Here is a 27,852-nt window from a genome sequence, read left to right on the forward strand (position 1 = left end):
ATTGGTTTCGGATGTTGTGTTTTCTTTTTTTTTTCTTTTTTTTTTTTAAGTTGGTTCGGCTATGCTGCAATTTATTCCAAATGCATTGTGGAAAAATATATATATATATATAAAAAGCCAGTGTTCCTGCTTCCCTTTCTACCCTCTCCGATTCTACCCCGTTTTCCATCCCTTTGATAATTGAAATGACCCGGCAAGACAAAACAACAAACATCACACAGTTCTAAAAGCTTTCCGAATTCCAGTGCGTAGGAGATTGAGTGGTTTGGCGCCTTTGTTCCCTTAACTGAGTCACGGGAATGGGATATGTGTGTTTTAGGAAGACAAATAAGGAGGCCATTTGCCCAGCTGTGTAACACCCGGGAGGGGTGTGTGTGTGTGTCTAAATTCAATCTCAAACAGATTCGGTCCTGCATTGCAATGTTCACACCATCAATACTATTCTGTTGGGCTCCTCGACCATCTGGTCCTCCATGAAAAAGAGCCGGATAAGAAAGAATGTCAGGGATTTCAAGCCTCTCTCTTCAACACAACTCTATGGTAGCCAAGGCATGGCAGCATTTTTAGGCACTGATTGGCTGTGGAGAGTGTGTGTCAAGCTGCACCTGTAGCTTCCTACCTCCTCCCTGACCAATAGGAAAAGGAGATAGCCACTGGGATGAAGCCTTGCCAGGACCCTCTTGTTGCAAGGGCTCATGGGATATTTTATTGATTTAGACATTTATTAAAATTTCTACCTTCCCCCCACCACGCCCACCTCAGCTAAGAGACTCTATTAATGAGAAGAGGGAGGGCTACTCATTGAAAAGAATGCAATATATATAGGTAGTCCTCGACTTACGCCCGGAATTGAGCCTGGAATTATAGTTGTTGAGGTTGTAAGTCGAGGCATCACATGACCAGACTCAATTTTTCAAGTCGATTTTGCCGTATTTTTTTGAATGGCAGTTGTTAAATGAACACTGCAGTCGTTAAGAAAATCAATTTTCCCCAATGGGCATTTTTTAGCTGGAAGTAAATGTTGGAAACTGGCAATATGTGTCACATAAACCATAATTGGTTAACTGCTTTTTAATTAAACCATGGTTTGGCTAACACAGTTTTGGTCGATATATATTTATTTATTTTAAAAATATCCTACTTAGAAATCAGCCATCTCCCTTACAGAGGGACACTTGGCTATAAATCGTCCCTTCCAGTCACAACTGAGGCAGAAAAACCGATTTCTGAGTGAAGAGGGCAGAATTTATCCATCTCTTCTTGAAATGCATCATTGAAATGATTGATTAAAAAAAAAAAAGAATTTGAATTAAATTCTATGCAAAACGAAGCTGCTTCCGATAAAACTATTGAAGGCGCCTTTAAGTGATGTGTGGAGGTTTGTAGAAGAATTCATTTTACAGGCTTTAAAATTCTGATTCAATCCAGAGTATTTGTGGGTTGTGCGGAATGCACAAAAAACATCAAAGCTTGGATCATACCCTTGAGGCACTATCAATTTGACTTTTTTGACCATGACCTGTGGATAACCCTGGATTTAATCCTAATAGGAAAATTACTTACAGAATTTCATTTCAGACAGACCATGTACTGTGTGTGTTCACACAAAAGGGACTGGTAAAAAGAGAAATTGTGTTTTTTTTTTCCCTGTCCAGAAGGGTTAAAAAGATACAACTGTAAAAAAGTCTTTAGAGAGATCGTTGACTTCCATCTTCAATCATCGATTTCTCCAGGAGGGAAGGTAAAAATCAGTTTATAAAAATAATAAAGGCAGGATATGCATGAAATCAATCAATGAAAACAAATAAATGAACTGGTCTCCACCAACAGGTGATTTTAAGGGCCACAAGGTCAAGTTAAGACCCAAACCTGGCAACTTTTAAGACTTCTGGGTTTCAATTGAAGTTCACATGTCTTAAAGTTGCCAAGACTGGACACCTCTGAGATGGATGGATGGATAGGAAGGAAGGAAGGAAGGAAGGAAGGAAGGAAGGAAGGAAGGAAGGAAGGAAGGAAGGAAGGAGCTGGACAAACCATCACCTTATGTTTTCCTACTGTGCCATATCCCATTTTCTGCTCAGCTGTTATTCCCATTTCTTCAACTTTTAAAACCAAAAACCAAGAGAAAAAAGAGAAGAACAATTTACATTTTTCTAAAATTCTGAAACTGCTGTGTGATTTTTGTTGTCGTTGATATTTGTTTGAGAAATCCGGTGCAACCTTTTTTTAAAAAAAAAAAATCCCCCCCCCCTCTCTCTTTCTCTCCCTCTCTTTTTCTCTTTGCCTCTCTCTTTCTTCCTCCTCCTTCTTTTGTCTCACCATCTCTCCTTCTCTGAAGATGCAGAGAATTCCATGCTTAGATGCCTGGATGCAGACATTAAAACACTCACACTCACCCCAACAACAGCAACAAAAATACACACACTCATTATCCTGTCCCACATTCTTCCCTTTATTTACCAAGTTCAAAGTGGGTTCCTAGAACTACAAAGCTTGTAAACGAGGGGTGCCCAACCTTGGTAAATTTAAAACTAGTGGACTTCAACTCCCAGAATTCCCCAGCTAGCCATGCTGGCTAGGGACTTTTGGGAGTTGAAGTCCACAAGTCTTAAAGTTGCCAAGTTTGGACACCTCCATTCTAAATGGACCTCGAGACCTTTTAGGAAAAATTGCAAAGAATTATTCTTAATACAAGATATCCTTTCTTGGAGAGTATCGCATAAAGGATTATTAAGACACCAGCAGGGAACGCTCATTAAGATTGTGACATTAGGGTATTAGAAAACTCCCAACTCAAGGAAATATGTGGATAATTGGCTATTTTAATTTTCTGCTGAATAAGTGAGTTGCCATATGGAGTAGTGCGGAGGCCTAGAGGTGGAAGTGGAGGCTGTGAGTTCGATCCTAGGTAGAGGCAGATACTTCTCTCTCTGGGCACAATGAGAATATATATCTGCTGAACAAAACTCCGCACTGGCGACAGGAATGGCATCTGGCCATTAAAACACTCTGCTAGCTTCATTCAGTTGCTCAGACTCCACCCTGCAAGGGATTATGGGGTCATTAAAAAGATGATGATGATGATGATGAAGTGAGTTGCCGTATGACTTAATTTAGCAGAGAACAGCCTCATTTTTGAAGGAAGGCACCATCGGTTTGAAAGAACCTAGAATTCTTTAGAACAGATCATGGTTATTCATGCTTGGTTGGACTCCTAATAAGCCAGGTTTCCCGTTGTGACTGTAATGTTAAGTAAGCGATAGATGAGGCCATTTGGATCTAGCCCAATCGCAAATCCACCTGGAAAAGCTAGACTTTTTCCAAAGTCCTTTAGTTCCATTTTTGGCGTAAAGAAAACAGAATTGAAGACTAAGATGCTAATTTAAAGCAGAGATTGGGCAAATCAGCTGCATACTGTGGATTTTCTGGATGGCAAAATCGAAATATAGGCAGATTTGGTTTAATACTGGTTTGTTGAGGGCCTTAAACCAGGGGTGTCAAACTGGTGTCATCACGGCATCATCACAGGACGTATCAAGACTTTTTTCCTTCTTCGCTAAACCTGGCGGGGACGTGGTCAGCGCATGACGCATCTGGCCCACGGGCCATGAGTTTGACAGCCTTGCCCTAAACCAAACAAACAATATTCAGTGTTATGAATGAAGCCAGCCCAGTATTTCCATTATTTTAAAAAATAATCAGGATAAATGTTCAGTCTGAAATACCTTATTGCCATTCGCAGCTTTCCACAAAAATCCCTTATCACAAATTCACCCATTCATCCTTTTCTACAATAGGACATTAGCGTCCAGAAGAAACCTTGAGGAGATCTAATGATGTCTGTATTACAGCCTCATTGTGTAAATAACTTGAATTGCGTACAAGTTAGTCCTCGATTTACAATCACAATTGGGACCAGAATTTCCATGGCTTTAAGACTTCAAGATGGGTGGACTTCAGTTCCCAGAATTCCCCAGCCAGCACTGAATTCTGGGGAATTCTGGGAGTTGAAGTCCACCCATCTTAAAGTCTTAAAGCATATGGAAATTCTGTGTGGACTTCAATTTCCAACTTTAAGATTCTGGGGAATTCTGGGAGTTATAGGGAATTTTGGGAGTTGAAGTCCACCCATCTTAAAGTTGCCAAATTTGATTACCCCTGCTCAAAATGAAATCCATTTCCACCCTAGTATTCCATCTGTTCTTTATTGGATCAAGTTTTTATTTATTTTTTTAATAAGTTTTTTTTAACTTATTTAGCTAATGACCATTTTGCCATTCCAAAATCTGAGAAAACAGGGGTTTTTTTCCCCTGTTCCTCTGTCTCATATAACCCTTGATACTGAGGGAGGTATGTAGATATTAATAAGTGGCGGGAAAATGGCAGATCAATCTTTTCAGATTCCCCTCCATTTACTGCACAGAATCAAACAATTTTAGGCAGGGGTCTCCGAAGTTGGAAACCTTTAAGTTGACAACCTATTCTCCAAAGCACCCAAAGGCAGAACAAGAAGCAATGGATGGAAACTAATCAAGGAGAGAAGCAACTTAGAACTAAGGAGAAATTTCCTGACAGTGAGAACAATTAACCAGTGGAACTGCCTGCCTCCAGAAGTTGTGAATGCTCCAACACTGGAAGTTTTTAAGAAGAGGTTGGATAACCATTTGCCTGAAATGGTGTAGGGTTTCCTGCCTGCGCAGGGGGTTGGACTAAAAGACCTTCAAGGTCCCTTTTAACTCTTCTATTTGGTTATTCTGTTAAGACATATGGACTTCAACTCCCAGAATTCCTCAGCCAGCTTTGCTGGCTGGGGAATTCTGGGAGTTGAAGTCCACAAGTCTTAAAAGTTGCCAACTTTGTGGAAAACCCTGGTTTAAGGCCCTCGCTAAATCCTTTCCTAACTTCTACACACTTGCACTGAGAAAGAGAAAGAAAGAGAGGAGGGGGGGAATAATAGTTCAGGGGTAAGCGGATACCCTCTGCTGCTTTTAAATAAATCCCCTGCTCTCCAATTTCCCCCTTTTTAAAAAAAAAAAATGGGGGGAAAAAATCAAGTGAACAAACCGGGCGAAATTAACACTCTGTTTCTGCAGAAGGATTTCTCTCGAGTTTTTTTAGGGAATTCTCCCACCAAATTCCTGAAAGGCAGTCTGCAGGAACACTGTGCTATTGTGATTTTTTTTTAATTTAAAAAAAAAACACCCCCCTTGCCTGCTTATATGTCTTAAAGCCTCTTTTGCATCGCTATTTCTGGTTTTTTTTCCGTTCATTTTTAATGATGATTCTTTTGGGGGGTTAGGGGAGAGATTTTTAGATTACACCTGGTCACCTTTCTTTTCAATGCACGTTGCCACCATCAATGGCATCTTAAAATGTCCTGGCCTTCGTGGGGCAGCTCTGAATAAAATTGGGTTTTTTCACCACCTATCTTGCAAAATAAGCCTTTAAAATTTAGATTTTTAAATGAATCCGGGTGCACACACATACATATCTACAAACCTTATACTTCTATGAAGGTTAAGTTGTAATCAACCCTGGGGAAATAAATTTCAGACTCCCTAAATGAGGGGAAAGACCAGTTTGAAGAATAGACCAAGGAGACAGAGGAATTATTATTATTATTTTGTTCCTTGGAAGAATTAAGGAGAGAAAAAAATTAATTCTGAGCCCAGGACTCTGGTGATAACTAGCTTTAAAAATCCCCCCCAATTGAATTGTACCCACAAAACGATTCACACAACCTGCCTTATATAACCCAAGAAGACAGGTGTAATCTAAGTTTCCTCAGAATTATGTTGAGGCTGTATGTTTATTTTGGACCCCCTCCCCCTCTCCTTTCCCCGTCCCCATTTTGGGGCAAGATCCTGTCTTCTCACCAAAATGACAAAAACTTCTCACCTCATTCAAAAGTAGCAGCTTGCTGGGTGTCAAAATGTTTTTTAATGCCATTTGGTTTCCTTCGATGCTTTCAACCTCACCTCCTTTTCTTTTCTCCCCATTCACGGTTTAATTTTTATTATTATTATTATTTTAAAAAACACACACACAAACACGCCCACACCCACAAAAAAGACAACCCCATAACTCTCTCCCCTCTTTGCTTGTTGGACCGAGCGAAATTAACGTCACATTCCTGGCCTTGCGTTCATTCCAGCTACCCTGTTTCTTTCCCCTCGCCTGCCTTCACCACCCTTCCTGCTTTCTAACCATGGCTTATTTTGAAACGTGGATCGGGGTCTGAAGGAACCAAAGTTTTAATAAGTGGGGTCCCGTTGCCTCTGCCTCCCCCCCTCCCCCCCAGCATTCTTATCCTCCCCTCTCCAACCAGCTGCAAATTCTACCTACCGGTAGTCCTTGACTTATGACCATAACGGAGGCCAAAGTTTCTGTCGCTGAGTGAGACATTGGTTAAGTGAGTTTTGCTTTGTCCCATTTTACGACCTTTCGTGCCACGGTCATTAAGCGACGCACTGATCCCAGGACATTGTAACCGTCATAAATATGAGCCGGTTGCCGAGATTTTGATCACGTGATCACGAGGACGCTGCAACGGTTGTTAAGTGTGGAAAATGGACATCAGTCACTTTTTTTCGGTGCCCTTGTAACTTCAAATGGTTGTAAGTCGAGGACTACCTGTTATCCGGGGGGGGGTGGTCACGGAAGGCTGTGGTCCTCAGAATTTGCTTTCCAGATCCATCTTGAGATTCCAGTGTTGTAAAGACAAGAGGTGTTTGGATGCTGGTGGTCCGTTCTCCTGGAACCAGGTCTGTCAAAACAAGCTTGCACCCCATCCTGCTTCTTTTTTGACTGAACTTGAACTTTCTGCTGCTCTTCTAGTAGAGGTCCATCAAACGTAGGAAAGCTCTTCTTAGGATCTCCAGCAGGGAAGGATCTTCCTTGATGGAAACATGCTAGGTGGAACCTCAGATTCATCCTAAGGACCTGAGGATAAAGCTTCAGATTTACGAGAGACGTTTCATGACTCAACTATATAACATCATCGGTGCTTGAAGGGCGTGGAGTGGAGGAGAAGGAGAAGGAGGAGAACTGTGGGGTCCTCGGTGACCTCTGAGCTTGGTTGTTTTCTTGCAGACGTTTCATGACCTCACTAGCTAACATCATCAGTGCTAGAAGAGTTTGAGAGCAAACTCTTATTTCCTTCAAGCAGTGATGATGTTTCTGTCAGATTTCGATGCTATCTCAAAATAAATGAATTTCCAAACTGCCGATCTTTAAGGAAATTTTCTCTTTATTCAAGCACAGCAATCTGATTCTGGCTCTTTCGCGGTCAGTACTGACCTTTGCCCCCCAATCCCTCCCTTTCCGATCCCCAATTCTCTGCTTCTCATTGGCTATCTTCCAAGTCACTTTCCTGATCCCTTCTTCGTCAGATCACAGGAATGTCTCCCCACTCTCCCATCTCCGAGGAGACAGAATCTTCAAAGGGATTTAGTAGGCAAAAGTTCAGGCTTCTCCTCCCTTTATTATATGTCAGTGCTGGGACGCTGACAGTTACCTAGTTTGGGTCATGAAACATCTACAAGGAAACAACCAAGCTCAGAGAGTTCCAAGGACCCCACAATCCTCATCCTTCTCTCCACAAACCCCATTCATTTCTAGCACTGATGATGTTACTTCCTCCTCCTCCTTCTCCTCCTCCTCCTTCTCCACTCCACACTCTTCTAGCACTGATGATGTTGCCTAGTTGGGTCATGAAACATCTCCAAGAAAACAACCAAGCTCAGAGACCCCTCCAGGACCCCTCATTTCAACCTACCAAGTTACCAATATTCTCCTTTACAAGGAGAATGTGTGTTATTCCTTTCCTGCCATCTCCTTATTCCTGGTAGTATCTGCTGTAATGCAATCTTTGTTGTATAGACAGTCCTCGGCTTACGACTTGGTCGCTAACCTGAATTCGTAGTTCTGATGTGGTCGCAGGACTGAACTACAATTGGTCGGCAAAACCAGGATGCATTTATGGCCATTTGGCCTGCCTCACAGTCATGTGACCGCTTTGCCGAAAACCAGCATTTACTTCCAGATTGAAGGAACGATGGGTTCATTTAACGGCTGCGAGCTTTCGTTTAATGACCATCACCAAAATGGTCATCCGGTTGGATCGTTTGCATGAACCAACCGGTTTTACAATCATCGCGACTTAACAACGGTTGATGGGTAGGCTGCATTACGGACATAAGACAAGGACTTCTCCCTGTAGTTGTAAATCTTGGATTGGCATGTTCGCTTCTCCTCTAAAACTGATGCTCAAATGCAGCTGCAGGACTGACCACAGGTAGTTGCAGGTAGTCCTCGACTTACAACAATTCATTTAGTGACCGTTCGCAGTTACACCATCCCTGAAACAAGTGACTTAAGACCGCTTTTCACACCTATGACCGTTGCCCCATTGCCATGATCAAAATTCGAACCCTTTGCAACCGATTCGTGTTTATGACGGTTGCAGTGTCCCCTCGGGGTCACGTGATCCCCTTTTGCGACCTTCTGACAAGTCCATGGGGAAGCCAGATTCACTTAATAACGGGGTGACTAAATTAACAGCTGCCCTGATTCACTTAACAACCGTGGAAAGAAAGGTCGTAAAATGGGGCAAAATTCACTTAAGAACCGTCTCTCTTAGCCACAGAAACTTGGGGCGCAGTTGTGGTCGTAAATCAAGGACAACCTGAAATGTAAATGTAAATCAAATTTGGGATTTAGGATCCATCCTGATTTCACCAGCTTTGCTCCATAAGAGCTGGATGGGCTTTGATTTTCCAAAGAAAGAGTCACAGAGATTTATCACTTGGTTTAAATTAAGATTAAATTAAAATTAAATGGATTCAATTAAATTAAGAGCCAGGCAATCCAGCCCAGGGAAACTTAGAAACACTTGCAAATCTGTGGACCGTATACAGGTAGTCCTCATCTTACGACCGCAATTGAGCCCAAAACATCCTTTGTTAAGCAGAGACGTTTGTTAAATGAGTTTGATGGGGGTTTTTTGCCACAGTTGTTAAGTGAATCATTGCAGTCATTAAGTGAGTCACACGGTTGTAAAGTGAATCTGGCTTCCCCCATTTACTTTGCTGGTCAGAAGGTCCCCAAAAGGGAATCACGGGATCTCTGGGAAACCGTAACCATCGTAACTATAAATCAGTTGTCAATCATCTGAATTTTGATCACATGATCACAGGGATGGTCATAACCGTGACAAACCGTCCTAAGTCACTTTCTTCAGTGCCGTTGTAACATCAAACAGTCACTAAATGAACTGTGGTAGGTCAAGGACTATCTATATTAACTCCGCACTATGTCTAAACTCCCCTGTGCAGCCCTTGTTCCATGCATTTAAATAGTTGATAATTGGGGACTTATTAACATGATCTTGACATATCAAACATTGCGTTCTGCTAAATGTTACCAGGAATAAGGATTAAGGAGCCTCCCTCCCGTCCTGAGATCAAATTCTGCCTTCAACGAGAAAATCCAACTGGTGATAGACTTAACCACACCATTGACATCAGGGGTGAAATGCTACCGGTTCTGGCCGGTTTACCTGAACCGGTAGTAAAAAATGCTGCTGGTTCGCCAAACCGGTAATAAAAATATATTTTTAAAAAAGTTCTGACGATCAGCTAAGCAACGTGCAATCGTGGGACCTTTTTTCTTTTTTTTTACTTTTTAAGCATTTTTTACTACCAGTTCTCCGGAACCGGTAGTTAAAAATGCTTTAAAAAGTAAAAAAAAAAAAAGTCCGACGATGCATGTTGCTCAGCTGATTGTTGGAACTTTTTTTTTACTTTTTAAAAGCATTTTTTACTACCGGTTTAGGCGAATAGGTAGTAAAAAAATGCCTTTAAAAAGTTAAAAAAAAGGGGCTCAGACGATCGCGTGGCACAGCTGTGATCATCCGAGCCTTTTTAAAACTTTTTTAAAGCATTTTTTACTACCTATTCACCCGAACTGGTAGTAAAAAATGCTTTTAAAAAGTTTTTAAAAAGGTTCCCAAGATCACACACCACAGCTGATTCCCCCCCTCACTGTTCTACTTATCTTCCCAAGCCTCCTTTTGGGGTGTAATGCACGGCCAGCGCGCATGCGCAGCCTGCGAAGCGGTAACAAACCGGTTCAGATTTCCCCACTGATTGACATATTGCATCAAGCCTGGTTAGTTTAAACCATGGTTTAATGGAGGGGATGGAAATAGGTTTGTAACAAATTCTGTGGCTTGGTCTATTTGTACGAAGATGTTAAAATGGATTAAATTAGCAACGAGCAAAGCGCGTTAGGCGAATCCAAGTTTAGAAGGAAGTTGGGAGACAGGGAGTCCTCAAATTACGACCTGAATGTCTGTCTCCTAAGCCGTGCGGTCATTAAGTGAGCCCTGTCTGATTTTACGACTTTTTTTTTTGCAGTGGTTCTTAAGCACGGTTGTTAAGCAAATCCAGATTCTCCTATTGACTCCTGGGAAAGTCATAAACGGCGATCATGTCTCTCTCTCTCTCTCTCTCTCACACACACACACACACACGGGATAGTGTAACCGGTTTTAAATCTATGCTGGTTGCCAATCGCCCCAGTTTGGATCATGAATGGACCACACAAATGCTTGTACGTGTTTTAAGTGCACGGACCGCTTGTCGAATCCCTTTTTTTTTTCCCAGCGCCGACCTCATTTGGAACCGTCGCTAAGCCAACGGTCGTAATTTGAAGACTACCTGTAAAAATTACCCTAGGAGGAAGACGACTTCAGACAATTTTAAAATAGGACAGGGACAAAGGGAGAGAGGATGAGATTTTGAGCGTCAGGAAGAGAAGAAGGGAAAGTTTTTTCTGAAAAGCAAAAAAAAAAAAAAAAGACAAATAGATTTATTCCGTTTTCGGCCGTCCCCTTTCATTGCAAATGTTTAGTGCAGGGGTCTCCAATCTTGGCAACTTTTAAGATTTGTGGACTTCAACTCCCAGAATTCCTCAGCCCCCTTGTGGAGTTGAAGTCCACAAGTCTTAAAGTTGCCAGGATTGGAGACTCCCTGGTTTACTGCAAGCTGCATTCCCCAGCTTTTGCGTTAAAGGCATTCTTCTGCTCTTCACTCTATCCAAAAGAGGATTCTCCAGATGGTTGGACCCTGGACTGTTACCTTCCCTCTCCCCCCCCCAATTTTCTCCCTCCCTTGAAGTGAAAGCAGCCCCCTCCCTTCCTCACCCCCCCACTCCGCACAGACGATTGGACTCTCCCTTCAGATTTCGATTCACAGCACTGGCCCACATGAAAAATGGTTTGGCAATTTCCTCTTTTGAAGTTTGATTTGAATTTCCTTCCTCCTTATTTTCTTCCCTTCTCTTCCTTCCTTCCCCTTCCTTCCCTCCTTCCTTCTCCTTCTTTTCCTCCCTCGTCTTCCCTTCCTTTGTTCCCTCCTTTCTCTTCCTTCCTTCCCCTTCTTTTTTCTTTCCTCCTTTCTTCTCCTTCCTTTCCTCCCTTTCTCTCTGCTCTTCCCTTTTTCTTTTCCCTTCCTTTGCTCCCTCCTTTTTCCTTCATTCCTTCCCTTCCCCTCCTTTTTTCTCTTTCTTCTCCTTCCTTCCCGCCTTTTCCTCCCTCCCTCCCTCCCTGTTTTCTTCCCTTCTTCTCCTTCCTTCCTCCCTTCCCCTTTCTTTGTTCTCTCCTTTCTTTTCCTTCCCTTTTCTCCCTTCCTTTCTTCCCACCATCCTTTTACCGTTGTTTTCCCTTCTCCCTCCCTCCTTCCTTTTTTCCCTCCCTCCTCCCTCCTTCCACCTTTCTCATTTTCCGTTCTCCCTCCCTTCCTTCTTCATTACGATATTCAATTTGATTTTGTTGCCTTCTTCTGTTTCAATTAATACTCCGGTGTTTGCATTTCTACCTGCCTTGTTTTGCCATTTTGATGCCTTTTGCAGAGTAAATCTTACCTCTTCAGTTGGATATTTCTCTCTCCCCTTCTCTTCCATTTGCTTGGTCCCCTCTTTGAATTCACTCTCTTGCCTTGTGTGCTTTTTTCAAACTCCTCGTCCTTCAGCAAGTCTTCCACCAATTTCCTTCCTTTTGGTCTCCCCTTTTCATTTATCATATGGATGGCACTGTTTTCTTGTGGCTCTATTTTGTACCATGTCTTCCTTCCTTCCTCTCTCCTCCTACTCTTCTTCCTTCTCCTATCCTCTCCTTCCTTCCTTCCTCTCTCCTCCTACTCTTCTTCCTTCCTTCCTCTCTCCTACTCCTTCCTTCCTCTCTCCTCCTACTCTCCTTCCTTCCTTCCTTTGTCCTCCTCCTCTTCCTTCTGTCCTCCTACCTTCCTTCCTTCCTTTTCTCTGTCTGTCGCTCCCTCTTCCTCTTTCTCTCTCCTTCCGCGAGTTAAATTCAGATGAGAAAAAAAAAATCAAACAATTAAGAAAGGTTTCCAGAAGTTGGTGTGATTCTCCATTTCATCCCCCAGAGTAGAAAGCAGTGACTTTAGAAGAGAGGAGAATGCCTTGTTTTTAGTGCGGACTTAACCCCTCTTAGTTCGCCTAGTGTCGCCTGCAACAACAGCCCTGCAAGGTAGACCAGACTAGGAAACCAGTACCATATAGATCAGGATTACTTTTATTGTAACAGGTGTAATTAACAGCACCTTGCGAGCCTGAATGTGCTTCCCCCTCCATCCTTTAATCTTCACGTGAACAAGGGAGGGATGTGTGTTTATGTCCCAGGCACTAACTCACATTACTTTCCTGGCTGGGGCTCGAACACCTCTTATCTAATATACAGACAGAGCATAGAAACAGAGAGCAAATCCCACTGTCTTCTTGCACTGTTAACGTTGCCTAGTTTGGTAATGAAACATCTGCAGGAAAACAACCAAGCTCAGAGAATAGGATCAAAGGTCCCCACACCTCTTATCTAACCAGGGCTCAGCCACCTCTTATCTAATGTTGCTTTGCTAGCATCAGTTCCTCTTATCCCTCAGGGCCGTTCCTGGCTAGCTTTGCCCAACAAGGAAGGTTAAATCAATGAAATTGGTCCTTCAGCTTCTTAATTTATTGACACCCTAGTTGCAAAAAAAAAAAAAAAACTTTCTAGCAACCCAGCCATTGTGGCATAATGCAGGCCACCCGCTGAACTCTCGTATCCTTTCTTCACTTGATAATGCAAACGCCGTCGTTGCTTTTTTATTAAATCCTAGTTAGAATTAAACGTGCTTTGCCAACAGCACCGCCCCATCTTTTTTAAAACCTAAAGATATCCAGAATTTGGCTGGATTTAAACCAAGGCTTATTTCAGGGCAGGACAAGGGACTCTTAAACCCAGTTTCAATCCCAGAAAACCCAGAAGGAGTCAGTCGTTAGAAAGGAAAGATAAATTAATGGGTGGATCCCCTACGTAGAAAATATTCCCAAACCCTCTTTTGTAGACTGTAGAGTTAGCGGAAAGCTAATTAGCCCATCACTTTTGGTGTGCAGTTGTGCGTGTATGTGTGTGTACGTTTGTGTCTGTGCGAAAAATGGATCCACACGAAACCAGTGCTTTTCTCTCTCCCATCCCGTTCATCCTTCCGGCGAGGTGCATCCGATAGTCTCTGCATGCAAACCCCCATCGTGGTCATTTTGTGTATTTCTCGTCTCCCCACCCCCGCCCTGTGTCCGTTTCCTTTTTTGTTTCCTCCCCCCCCCCTTTTTTTTTTTTTTTGGTTCGGATTCTTATGAATTCTCTTTTTATTCTCTTTTATTGTTATGGTTATTGTTATGATTATGATTATTATTCTGGCAGGGCTGTGATGTGCCAATGTTAGATCAGCACATTGGATCACATCAGCTAGAAACAGAGTATGCAGCATTTTTAAAAGTGGGTTTCCCCGTACCCCTAACCTCTCTGTCTCTCTCTAATTTCCCCCCACCCCGTTTTTCCCTGAACCTCATGGGCGTTTGCTAGCAGCCCATTTAATAACTTCCAATGTTCTACACCTCCTTCTCCTCTCTCTCTCTCTCTCTCTCCCTCTCCCTCTCTCTCTCAATCTCTCTTTTCTTCCTTTCTCTCTCCTTTCTGCTTCTCCCTTTGCATGACCTCTGAAAGCTGCATCTATCAATGGAATCATGTCAGATTTTTCCAAGAAGCTTCGTTAGGGTGTATATACCCCAAAACCACAAAAATTTGATTAGAGTTTCTCATCTTTTTATCTTTTTTGTTTGTTTGTTTGTTTCCTTTCCCGTATGCGGCCTTCATGTTGCAGCTTCTCCTTCTTATTGGGGGTGGTGGGTAAGGGGAGAGGGCTCTCTCCCCCTTCTATATTCATTCTCTTCCATTTTGGGGGGGGGGCTAAATTTGGGGTACCTGTAGAGAGCAAGTTCCTTTACCTTCGCCTGCTCACCTTGATTTTTTTTTTTTTTTTGCACCCGCAAGCATTTCAGGAAAATAGGAACGCCTAGCTTTAACCATAGTTACAGGTCGTCCTCGTTTAGCAGCTGTCTTGCTTAGTGACCGTTTGCAGCGACGACACTGGTGAAATTTCACCGGGCGATGAGCAATCCTCGACCCAAAGTTACAACCTTTACAGGGGTCTGTCAAGCAAAGGAGAGCTGCAGTCAGATCCCAAGGGCAGTTGCGGTCTTGTTTAGTGACTGAGTTGCTGGTGTCACTAAATGAGGACAAGCTGTAAAGGATGTCAGCCCTTTTGGTTCCATTTTTTGCATCTGGTCACAAAGCCAGGAGAATTAAAAAAAAAAAACAAGCTAGGCTGGCTGTGGAGACTACAGGTAGTCCTCGACTTATGACCACAAGCAAGGTGGTTGATAAGTGAGTCGTGCCTGATTTTTAGGAGCTTTTTCCCCCCCACGGTTGCTAAGCGAATCCATGGAGTCATTAAGCGGGTCATTTAATATTAAGCTGGATTGTTAGGCAAATCCAGCTTTCCCCATTGACTTTACTTGCTGGAAACTAGCTAGGAAGGTCACAAATGGTGATCAGGGGACCCCAAAATGGTGCAACCATCGTAAATACATGCCGGTTGCCGAGCCCCTGAATTTTGATCATATGACCATGGGGAATGCTATGATAGTTGTAAGTGTGAGGACCAGTTATATAAGTCATTTTTTCCAGTGTTGCTGTAACTTCAAACAGCAGCTAAATGCATAACCCTCATGAAGGACTGCATATCCAGATGTTTTATCACCACTTCCCAAATAATGTCCCAAAGGTGCTTTCTTTTTCTCCCAAGAAGCAACTGGACTTTCTGGGGTTTTTTTTTCTATGAAGATGTTTCGCTTCTCATCCAAGAAGCTTCTTCAATTCTGGCTGGTGGGGAATGGCAGAATTTATATTCCTTGCAGACAGCTGGTCATTTGCATTCTTTTAAATTTAGAGAGTCATTGAGGCCACTTAGAGGTTTAATCTGTGTCCTCAGGGTCACCTGAGTGGTACAAATGGGTGTGGAGCCTTCTTGGAACTGTTGAAAGGACTGTAGACCGGAGATAGATGACGGGCCTCCATCAAATCTCAATAAAGACCCTACAGGAACTCCTCTCTAGCAGACAACAAAGAGAACAATAAACGAAGCAACGTTGTCATTCCGTACGTTGCAGGAATATCGGAAAAGCTCAGGAGGATCTTCAACCAACACAACATACCTTGGTAGTACAGTGGTCTAAGGCACCCTGTTATTAAGCTGGTTATTAAGACCAGATGCCTGCAATTACTGCAGGTTCAAATCTCGCCAGGCTCAAGATTGACTCAGCCTTCCATCCTTTCTAAAGTAGGTAAAATGAGGACCCGATTTGTGGGGGCAATAAGCTGACTTTGTATAAATGTACGAAAGTATGAAGGCTATTGCTTAACGCATTGTAAGCCGCCCTGAGTCTCCGGAGAAGGGCGGCATATAAATCAAATTAAAAAAAAAAAAATACGTGCACCTTTCAAACCCAAGAATACACTAAGGCAGAAGCTTGTCCACCCCAAGGATAAAACACCCAGACATAAACTGAGCAGCGTGCACTACATTGCACATATGCAGTACCTGCATATGTACTGCATATGTGCAGTACATATGCAGTACAAAGCAGTGAGCCGCGTGCGGATATGTACATTGGGGAAACAAAACAACCACTTCACAAACGCATGGCATGACATAGGAGAGGAAACCCATCAGGACAAGATTTAGCTGTCCACCTACATTTGAAAGACAAAAGGCCACTCATTTGAAGACAGCAAAGTCCACATTTTGGACAGAGAGGACCGCTGGCTTGAAAGAGGGGTCATCTATGTCAACATTGAACAGTCCTCTCTCAACGGGGGTGGGGGAGTGGGTGGAATAGGACATAATCTGTCTCCAGTCTACAACACAGTCCTTTCTGCAGTTCCAAGAAGGCTCCACACCCACTTGCACCACTCAGGTGACCCTGAGGACACAAATGAACCTCCAAGTGGCCTCAACGATTCTCTAAAAAGGATGCAAATGATCAGCTGTCTGCAAGGAGTATCAATCCTTCCCTTCCCCACCATCCAATCAGAGCTGAAGAAGCTTCTTGGATGAGAAGCAAAACGTCTTCAAAAGAAAAACCAAGAAAGAAAGTTCACTTGCCTCTTGAAAAAGCACCTTTGGGACAACAATGACTGAGAATCTCCATAGACATTTTCCCAAAATAATGGCCATCTAAACCAACAGAATATTTGGTTTCGGAAATTTTCTCTCCCAAATTTTAGACGTCCGAAAGTGAATTTCTGAAAACGACGTAAAATTGAGCTCGAAATTTCCGCTGCTGAGCAAAACAGTTCTTAAGTGACTTTTGCCCCGTTTTTACGATCTTTCTTGCCCCCGTTGCTAAGTCAGTCGCTGCAGTTATTAAGTTAGTAAAGATTGTCGTTAAGTGAATCTAGTTTTTTTTGCTTGTCGGAAAGGTCGCAAAAGGGGATCACATGACCCCAGGGACACTGCAACCCTCATAAATATGGAGTCAGTGGCCAAGCATATCTGAATTTTGATCACGTGACTACGGGGATGCTGCAACGGTCGTAAGAGTGAAAAACGGTCATAAGTCACTTTCTTCAGTGCCGTTGTAACTTAGAACGGTCACTAAAAGAATAGTGGAGGACTAAATTGAGGACTACCTTTAAAAAGCCATTCTCCTCGTCTTCCATTTTTTTATTTTAGGGAGCAGGCTTTGATGGAGCCCCCATTGTTTATCCAGAGTTTTTTTTTTTTCTCTTCCCCCAAACCAGGTTGCAGATTTTAAAGGGAATGGAGGATGGACCCCACTTTTTCTGGCCACGTCCTCAGGGTTGGGGTGGCGGGACATGGATGCCCCCCCCCCATGCCAAGACATAGGACGCACTTGTGCCCTCTTTGCTTTTTCCAAAGATGAGAAATTGCTAATAAATTTTTGTGTCTATATTTGTGCTGTGATGACAGGTCTCAAACCGATCATTGGAACTTCTGTTGCTATGAAATATTGCTTTGATGTCTATAATTCTATATATCGTTTGTGAAAGTAAATTCTTTTCGAAGTTCTGTTTATTTCCCCTTCCCCCCCCTCCCCCTTTTCCTTTCTTGATTTATTTCTTTGGCATTCCGACAATTTTTTTAATTTCCGCCTTTTTTCATTTTTGAAAATGAAGGAACTGCAAGTAATCCGAGCCCCCCCTCCCCACCTGTATTTAAATTCTCTTCTGCTCTTTTTTCCCCTTTCCCGTCTTTTATCTTTTATTATTATTTTTTCTTCTCTCTTTTTTCTCCTCCTTTGTTTTTTTTTGTTTTTTGTTTCCTTTATTCTTTTTTTTTTTTTCGTTTTGTTTTGTTACCGCTGTGCATTTCGTCCGCAGTGCGGCGCGTGGCCCCTCGGTTCTCCATCCCGCCCACCAGCCACGAGATCATGCCCGGCGGGAACGTGAACATCACCTGCGTGGCGGTGGGCTCCCCGATGCCGTACGTGAAATGGATGCAAGGGGCCGAAGATTTGACGCCGGAAGACGACATGCCGGTGGGACGCAATGTCCTTGAGTTGACCGACGTGAAAGACTCCGCCAACTATACTTGTGTCGCCATGTCGAGTCTCGGTGTGATTGAAGCCGTGGCCCAGATCACCGTCAAATGTAAGTTGGCACCATTCCTTGATCGGTTTGCTCTCCGACTGGCTGAGTTTGATCCTGGTGATCTTTGCTCTTGATTCCTCCCAATGGTGGAGCTTAGCGCTTGATTGACAGCCGTTTTCCACAACGTGACAACTCCCAGGGATCTGGGGGTTTCATGGGACAAAACTGCTGTGTTGAAAATCGGCTTGGGTTTTTTGAGTCATTTCAATCCAAAGGGGATGTTGGTTAGGTGAGCCGATCTCCCCCTAACTTAGATCCCCGCGTCTTCCTGTGCATGGCCGCCATTTTCTTCCCCTTTCATCTGCTTTGACTCCATTTTGTCCCGTCTTGTCGATCGGCAGAACTGAATGCGTTGAGTTGCAAGTTGGAATCCTCTTTATTTAGGATTTCGGGGAACAGATAATCGAATGCCTTCCCCATGTTTGGGACTGCAGTGTTGATCACGTCTTGCCTTTGGCTATGTGGATTGGAGCTCGCGGACGTTCTACAGGTAGTCCTCGATTTACGGCTGCAGGTGGGCCCAGCATTTTCTGTGGATAAGCAAGGCGGTTTTTAAGCCATGGTGGCGCAGTGGTTAGAATGCAGTATTGCAGGCTAATTCTGCCAGCAGTTCGATCCTGACCGGCTCAAGGTTGACTCAGCTTTCCATCCTTCCGAGGTGGGTAAAATGAGGACCCAGGTTGCTAGGGGGCCATAGGCTGACTCTGCAAACCGCTTAGAGAGGGGCTGCGAAGCACTGTGAAGCGGCATATAAGTCTAAGTGCTATTGCTGAGTCAGGCCTGATTTTACGAGCTTTTTTTGCCACGATTCTGCTGCTGCGGTTGTTAAGTGAATTGTGCCGCCGCGAAGCGAATCTGGCTCCCCCCGTTGACTTTGCTTGTTGGAAAAGTTCCAAACGGCAAGCACAAGGACCCCAGGGTGCCACAGCGGTCGTAAATTCATGCCGGTTGCCAAGCGCCTGGATTTTGATTGCGTAACCATGGGGATGATTCAACGGTTGTACTGTTAAGTGCAAGGAGGTGGTCGTAAGCCCCCTTTTTTCCAGTGCCGTTGTAACATCCGGCGGTCACTAAATGAATGGTTGTAAATCGAGGACTACCTGTTGTCCAATATATCTGAAATGCATCCCGTGGTCTGCATTTTCCTGGGGAATTGTGACTTCTGGCTAACTTCCTACATGGGGGAAACAAAGCTGTGCATGCAAAGAGCATTGTTGCATGACATGACATCAGCCTGTTGCATGTGTTCCAGATTGCCCTCAAATGCTCCCTGGGGAGGGGGGGCCTGCATGACACCCCCTCCTGCTGCCACGTTGTTTGCAAAGAAGGTCCCGACGCAACCACAGTCTGTCTCATTTGCTTCTTGTCCTTCATATCCTCAAGACGCATGCGTGCCTCCCGTGTATTTTTGCATAGGTTTGTGTGGCCAGTTTGTGGGCTCTTCAGGCATGCTACCGTCGTACGGTCTTTGGGGGGGGAGGGGGGTTGGACTAAAAGACCTCCAAGATCCCGTCCAATTGGGTTGTTCTGTCATGAGAGGGTGAGGAGCGTTTGACAGAGTAAACGAGCAACGGGCGTCTCGCCTGTCCTGGTGCAGGAAAGAGTCTGGGTGTATTTGTACGTTGACCTGAAGGAAACCAGAGGTGTGCTATATTAACATCTGTATTTCGGGAACGGTCCAAGAGGAAAAACCAAAAGGAATATTGGCCAAGATGATCCAGGATTAGTTAACAAGCTAATGTTTCTATTTTGGGAATAGTCAAAGAGAAAAAAACAAAGATTGGCCAAGATGATCCAGCATTAGTTAACAATCTAGAACGGTCTTTCCCAACCTTGGGAAAGCTGGCTGGGGAATTCTGGGAGTTGCAGTCCACCCATCTTAAAAGGCCCAAGGTTGGGAAAGACCATTCTGGAACATCACGGATGCTTACAGGATGTTTGAAAGCAGATGGTTCATTTATTGCCCCAACTGCAACAGGCAGGAAGAACAAAGGAATAAAATCTACACAGGTAATCCTTGATTTACGACCGGTGGCTTAGCTTAGCGGCCATTCGAAGTTATGACAGACCTACCTTGGAGCTCCTTACCCACCTGCTTCCAAAATTCTGACCATCGGATCCTTCATAGCTGCCCTCTGAAGCATCTCGTGCTCGCGCAACTGCCTTTTTTTTTTTTTGCACCTTGCTTGCCAAACGTAGTTCATTCCGGTTTTCGGCCAAACCGAGCTCACATCGAACCCTTGGTTCGCTTAACAACGGCAGCGTTTGCTTAATGTGGTGGTCGCTTTAGCACCATGGCACTGTCTGCTTCATGACCACCGCAAAAAAAGGTTGCAATACAAATCTCGGAATTTAATGACTGTGGTGCGTAGGCTCCATTGCAGTTGTAAGTCAAGGACTACCCATAGAGATAGGAAATCTATAGAATAGAGGTGAATGGTTGATGGAAGGGAAAGCGTCAGTTAAGTCAGGGGTCCACAACCCCCAGTCTATGGACCATCCAGTCCACAAATAACCTTTGTCCATGGAACTGGTCCCTGGTACCCAAAAGGTTGGGGGCCAATGATTTAAGGCTCCAAAGTGACCCGTTACAGACATAAGTCATTGCAGTCGTTAAGTAAGGCACCCACGTGATCGCCTTGCTCAACGACTGTTGTCCTGGCCCTCCCAGATACAATCGTTAACTGACTGCCTAAGTTACTAAATGAATCAGGGTGGATTTGATTTAAATCGAGTTGATTTAAATCACAATTTAAATCATGAGGCTTGATTTAAATCAACTCGACTTAAATCATAATTTTTAAAGAGCAACTGTCATCTCTGCTACTCCTTTGACCCACTCTTGACTCACCGATAGTCCCAGTGTTGCAGAATATACAGCCTCCTGCTACCTAACTAAGCTCCATTTCATGCTGAATAAACTCAATTATTTATGTATCTTAAATAGAAAACTATCTTACGATAGATTTTTACCCCAAAAGTTTTTTATTAAAATAAATTCGATAAAAATAAAAAAAAATCCGATTTAAATCAAAAAAATCCAATTTAAATTTTAAAAAAATCTGATTTTTTTTATTTTTTTAAAAAAATCATTGATTTTTATCCTGAAATGAATACAGGCAGTCCTCAGGCTTACCACCACACCTGAGCCCAAAATTTCTGTGCCTAAGCGAGACCGTTGTGAAGTGAGTTTTGCCCCATTTTACGACCTTTCTTGCCACCATTGTTAAGTGAATCACTGCAACTAATAAGTTAGTAACGTGGTGGTTAAGTAGATCTGGCTTCCCCGTTGACTTTGCTTGTCAAAAGGTCACAAAAGGGATCACATCAGTGGATAAGTTAGTAACATGCTTGGCCACTGGTTCATATTCAAGATGGTTACAGTGTCCTGGGATCATGTGATCCCCTTTTGTGATCACATGACCCCAGGACACTGCAACCATCTTGAATATGAACCAGTGGCCAAGCATGTTACTAACTAATCCACTGCAGTGGTGGGTTTCTACCAGTTCACTCCGGTTCAGAACGAACCGGTGCGAACCGGTAGTGGCAGTGGCAGGAGGCTCCGCCCACCGGCCCGGATGTCATCACGGACGCTCTGTGCATGCCCAGAAATGCTGTGTGCGAGTGGAGTGAGCACGCAGGCACTCACAGTTCTGAACCAGTAGTGAAGGTAAGTGGAACTCACTACTGATCCGCTGCAGTGATTCACTTAAGAACTGTGGCCAGAAAGGTGGGGCAAAACTCACTTAACAAATAGCTTGCTCAGCCATATAAATTTTGGCACAATTGTGGTTATAAGTCAAGGGCTACTTATATTTGCAAGCAAACGGCCATTTTTTTGATGCCGGGCACACATTACTGATGCCAACCACTGAGCTGAACATTTTCTGTCATGAGCCGCCAGTGGTGAGAATGCGGTACTGCAAGCTACTTCTGCTGTCTGCCTGTTGCCGGCACTTCGGCAGTTCGATTCTCACCAGGCTCGAGGTTGACTCAGACTTTCATCCTTTCGAGGTCGGTAAAAGGAGGATCCAGATTGTTTGGGGGCAATAGGCTGACTCTGTAAACCACTTTGAGAGGGCTGTGAAGCACCGCAAAGCGGTATATAAGTCTTAAGTGTTACCGCTACTGCTATTTCTGGGTTGATAATGCTGTTTAAGAAGGTTGATAAACTCCACTTAACTAGGGTGGGGATATTTCAGCCGCCGTTCTTCAGTACAGGCTGTCCCTTGCACCACACGGCGGGTGCTCTCGCTTGCCAATAAGGGGAAACGTAGTGCGTGCCGCAGGCGTGACTGTATTTCTTTTCAGTCAATTCTTCCCATTTTCTCAGCCTTTCCCAAAGCTCCAGGCACCCCTGTTGTCACCGAGACCACTGCCACCAGCATCACCATAACCTGGGACTCCGGAAATCCGGACCCTGTCTCCTATTACGTGATTGAATATAAGTCGAAGAGTCAGGACGGGCCGTATCAAATCAAGGAGGACATCACTACGACCCGCTACAGCATTGGGGGGCTTAGTCCCAATTCAGAATATGAGATCTGGGTGTCGGCGGTGAACACCATCGGGCAGGGCCCGCACAGCGATTCCGTTGTGACCCGTACAGGGGAGCAGGCACCCGCCAGCGCCCCCCGAAATGTTCAGGGACGGATGTTGAGCGCTTCGACCATGATCATCCAGTGGGAGGAACCTGTGGAGCCGAACGGTCAGATCCGGGGATACAGGGTGTATTACACCATGGAGCCCGATCAGCCAGTCAGCAACTGGCAGAAACACAATGTGGACGATAGTCTCCTGACCACTGTCGGGAGCCTTCTGGAGCATGAGACCTACACCGTGCGAGTCTTGGCATTCACGTCCGTGGGGGACGGCCCACTCTCCGATCCCATCCAAGTGAAAACCCAACAAGGAGGTGAGATTTTGTTTAGTGTAGTGGGCTAGGAGATGGAATTCTAATCCTGTTTTAGGAATGAAAGATGGCTGGGTGATTTTGGGTCAATAACTAGGTGCCAGTGAGTTCCAGTCCTGCCTTAGGCATGAAAGCTGGCTGGGTGACTTTGGGCCAATCACCAGGGGGTGGTGAGTTCTAGTCCCGCCTTAGGCATGAAAGCTGGCTGGGTGACTTTGGGCCAATCACCAGGGGGTGGTGAGTTCCAGTCCTGCCTTAGGCATGAAAGCTGGCTGGGTGACTTTGAGCCAATCACCAGGGGATGGTGAGTTCTAGTCCCGCCTTAGGCATGAAAGCTGGCTGGGTGACTTTGGGCCAATCACCAGGGGATGGTGAGTTCTAGTTCCGCCTTAGGCATGAAAGCTGGCTGGGTGACTTTGGGCCAATCACCAGGGGGTGGTGAGTTCTAGTCCCGCCTTAGGCATGAAAGCTGGCTGGGTGACTTTGGGCCAATCACCAGGGGGTGGTGAGTTCCAGTCCTGCCTTAGGCATGAAAGCTGGCTGGGTGACTTTGAGCCAATCACCAGGGGATGGTGAGTTCTAGTCCCGCCTTAGGCATGAAAGCTGGCTGGGTGACTTTGGGCCAATCACCAGGGGATGGTGAGTTCTAGTTCCGCCTTAGGCATGAAAGCTGGCTGGGTGACTTTGAGCCAATCACCAGGGGGCGGTAAGTTCTAGTCCCGCCTTACGTGTATGAAAGTTGACCTGGTGACTTTGGGCCAATCACCAGGGGATGGTGAGTCCGCCTTAGGCATGAAAGCTAGCTGGGTGACTTTGGGCCAATAATTACGAGACAGTGAGTTCTAGTCCCACCTTAGACCTGAAAGCCATTATATATATATATATATATATATATATATATATATATATATATATATATATATATATATATATATATATATATATATATATATATATATATATATAAAAAATAATATATATATATATATTTTATATATATATATAAAATAATAATAATAATAATAACAACAACAACAACCTGGTACGGCACTTCATTTGGTCCTCCAAAATGTCTTCAGAACCACTTCACTGCTCAACAATCATTAAACTCGTTTTCATGAGTGTCTCGTTTGTTATTTAAGGTTGCTTTGCATTGTGATAGATTTTAGTTTGCCATAGCATTAACTTTAACTAACTGTGAGAGTTGAATGCCATAGGAATAGAATAATTAAGGAGTGTCTGTCAGCCAAGAAGAGATGGAATCAAAAATGAATGGAAGATGAATGAATACATTTGTCTGGAATGGTACAGGTTCTCCTCCTTGAGCAGGGGGCTGGACTAGAAGACCTCCAAGGTCCCTTCCAGCTTATTCCATTCTATTCCATTCCATTCCATTCCATTCCATTCCATTCCATTCTATTCTATTCTATTCTATTCTTGGTCGTAAGCCAAGGACTACCCGTTTATTCAGTTGTCTTCGGTCTCCTTCTCACCTATTCTCACATACAACCTTTCTGCGTTCCCATCCCTCCCCTCCTTTACTTTTACTAGTTCCCGGGCAACCGATGAATTTCCGAGCCGAAGCGAAGAGCGAGAGCACGATTTTACTAACTTGGAGTCCTCCCCGCCAGGACATTATTCTGAAGTACGAGCTCCTTTACAAAGAAATCAGCAACAAACCAGGAACCCCGGAGGTGAGTCCGCTTTTGGGAATGGGGATCCGCTGCAAGGAATCCCAGGAGTGACTGTGTCCCCCGTTCATACCTGCACCTGTGCATGGTTTCCCAATTGCACAGTGATAGATGAGACAACGCTCCAGTGGGTTTAAACGTCATTGCCCAGAGGATTATTGGTTGCCCTTTCCCCTCTTTGGAAGAGCTTTATAGCTCCCACTGCCTTAAGAAAGTTCAAAACATTCTTAAAGATCCATCTCATCCTAGGCACCGTTTTTTTTTTTTTAACTATTACCATCTGACAGCTGGTACAGGGCAATAAAAACAAGGACAAATAGGCTGAAAAGAGCTTTTTCCCCAGAGCAGTAACTATATTGAATTCTACTGTATAGTGCGGATGTCGGCTACCCGCAGCTCCTGAGCCGCAGGCAGCTCTTTCTCCCCTCTCCTGTGGCTCCCTGTCGTACCACCGGTAGTTAGGTTTTTTCAGCAGTTCCAGCTGATCTCACCAATTCAATTCAAGTCAGTTGCTCCACTCAATTCAGTTGCATAGAACGTGAAGGATGTAGTGTTTGTGTTTTATTTTTATAGTTATAACTTACACTGAAGATGGCATTTCATTTTGTCGTACCGGGGGCGCAATGGCAATAAAGTAAATTAAGCTAAACTACCTCTGTCCTTTGTTTCTGTTGCTTGTTTGGCTTGCCGACACTCACGCCGGCTGCCGCTCTGCAGTTTCTGAAGACATTTGACCCCGTGACTTTCTTCCTGGTGAAAGAACTCAACCCCAACACGGAATACGTCTTCCAGTTGGCGGCTCGCTCAACTTTGGGCCTTGGGGCCCCGACATCGGAGGTCAGGGAGCGCACGCTACAGTCTAGTAGGTGTCCCTTTTCTTACCCAGAATTCTCTGAAGGGATCACGGTCAGGCAGGAGACACAACGGCAGGGGGTTCAAGGTGTGGAATGGCGACCAGGGTAGAGCCTCGGAGAGAGCAAAACTGGACACGGTCTGCGTTTAAATGGCTTTTGACCCGTAGGAGTTAAGCAAGGAGCTTAATTTTTCTGGCTGCAGGCTCAACCAGGGGCATTTCTGGGTACAAAAGAGAGGAAGGTGGGAAGGTTTTTGTGTGGCTGGGCCTGGTTTATCACAGGACACAACGCAAATGTTCTCGGGCTGTGTTTCGAGGGGCTCAAAGAGTGAGAGGGGAACCATCAGTGATTCGCCAGTCTGCCTGTGTTGACTCTCTCTTAAGGCTGCCCCCCCCCTTACCCAATTGAAAACGTGGCATCTTCCTTAGTGAGGAAAAAATGGCTCCCTGACATTGAAAGTTCGGTAACCAGGATCGGTGGCAGAGGGTGGACGTCATGCCACAAAGGGATGTAGGTTCGTGAGCACCAAATGCTGTGTGGCTCGGGGTTGGATGGAACGGGCGGAAAAAACACACCGAGGGTTACAGGATGACTTCATGACTGTGTTTTTGAGGAGAGACCTTACCCCCCTTGCTCCTTCCTCTTCCCTGTCCCATAATTCACTGTCACAGCATTTCCCCTCCTCCCCCCCCACCCCCAAAAAAGAAAGTATGACGGAGGGCATGGGGGCACAATTATGCCACCAGGAGCTTTATCTAGTGCTGGTTTTAGTTTAATGGATTGTCTCCCTTCACGGTTGCACCAGGGACAGCACCAATCCTGGCTGGCAATAAAATATGAAACTTTGCTTTAAAAAAAAAAGAAAAGAATGAGGTGGTTTTCTTTATTGTTTTTCTTTTCTTTTCTTCCTTCCTTTTGGTTTTCTTTCTTTCTTTCTTTCTTTCTTTCTTTCTTTCTTTCTTTCTTTCTTTCTTTCTTTCTTTTTCTTTCCGTTGGTTCTTTTTTTTTTTCCACCCCAACAGCATGAATGGCTGTGGCTGTTCTTTGTCTTTCTGTCTTCTTTCATCTTTACTGTATTGAACTCGGCCACAGGATTGGGGTCGCTAGGACCAGAAAGGGGGAGGGAGGGTCGGTGGGGTGAGAGACCCAAGGGACTTGCATTTTGTCCTCCCAGGAAGCCTCAAAAGTAGGACAGCTGCCCATCCAAAGGTTACTGAGAGCTTCATCTGCCTTTTTTTCTTGTTGTTTCTTTTCCGGACTCTATTTTACTATTTTCTCTGCCTTCTGTCTTCTCCCCACCACCATTCCCAACATATACAATTTATCCTTTCTGCACCAGGGATGGGCTTCAAAAATTTTAGCAAGGGGTTCTCTGCCTGGTTGCCGGGTGGGCGTGGCCTAGTCAGCCTCCTGCACCACGGCAGGGGAGGGGGACGTTTTTGCCCTCGCCAGGCTCCAGCGGTTTTCTTCGATCCTCCGGGAGGGCGAAAATGGCCTCCCCAGACTCCGGAGGCCCTCTGGAGGCTGGAAATGGGCCCAGCTTTCCCAAACTTCTGGTAGGCCCATTTTTCTCCCTCCCCGAGCCTCCATGCGCCCTGCACTTATCTGCATCCAAAACGGGCCGTGTGGGGACTCGTGGGCGGGGCCAGCCAGGAGTGGGATTTGGAGGTTGTCCGAACTGCACAGAATCTTAACTAGAGGTTCTCCCGAACCCTGTGGTTGTAGATCAGTTGCCACCACTGTTGTGCCTTGTGCACACAGTTCTCCCAACAGTCTGGTTGGGGCTGATGGGGATTGCAGTCCAAGGCAATCTGGAGAAGGAGGCCCAATTTGGAAAGAATGATCTGCAGGCATAATTCTGGTGTCAGGATGAAGTCAAACCACCTCAAGTTCTTGAGATGAATTTAGTTGTGGTCTGGGGTCTTTGGGGCTCCCCTGAGCTTGGTGGTTTTCCTGCAGAGGTTTCATGACCCAACTAGATAACATCATCAGTGTTAGAGGGGAGAAGGGTTTGCTCTCTGCTTCTATACAAGTGCCTTGGCATAACAGCCTAATCAAGGAACTACCAAGAGCCACCTGGTTCTTACCACTGACAGGGCAAGCCACTTGTATAGAAGCAGAGAGCAAACTCCGCTGATGACATTACCTAGTTGGGTCACGAAACGTCTACAAGGAAGCAACCAAGCTCAGGGAGCGCCAAGGACCCCACAGTTCAACCCTGAGCTACAAATATTATCTTCTTAGTTGTGGTCTCATTGGGTGTGTAACTGATCTTACCTGGATCAAGAGAATTAGGACATCAATAAGTAAGTGATGGACTTT

At 44.7% G+C, this 27,852-nt stretch overlaps 1 protein-coding gene across 1 annotated transcript in view; it reads left to right on the forward strand.

Moving 5' to 3' along the window:
• PTPRS (protein tyrosine phosphatase receptor type S) overlaps positions 1–27,852 on the forward strand; it is a 270,711-nt gene that overhangs the window by 143,036 nt on the left and 99,823 nt on the right. The window contains exons 7-10 of the mRNA XM_070944543.1: positions 17,801–18,070; positions 22,407–22,988; positions 24,537–24,679; positions 25,394–25,538. Of these exons, the coding sequence (XP_070800644.1) occupies positions 17,801–18,070; positions 22,407–22,988; positions 24,537–24,679; positions 25,394–25,538 (1,140 nt within the window). The remainder of the gene's footprint in view (positions 1–17,800; positions 18,071–22,406; positions 22,989–24,536; positions 24,680–25,393; positions 25,539–27,852) is intronic.

The sequence above is a fragment of the Pituophis catenifer genome, unplaced genomic scaffold (genome assembly GCF_029215685.1).
Source record: "Pituophis catenifer annectens isolate HBS135680 unplaced genomic scaffold, rPitCat1.0.hap2 SCAF_1, whole genome shotgun sequence".
Lineage (NCBI taxonomy): Eukaryota > Metazoa > Chordata > Lepidosauria > Squamata > Colubridae > Pituophis > Pituophis catenifer.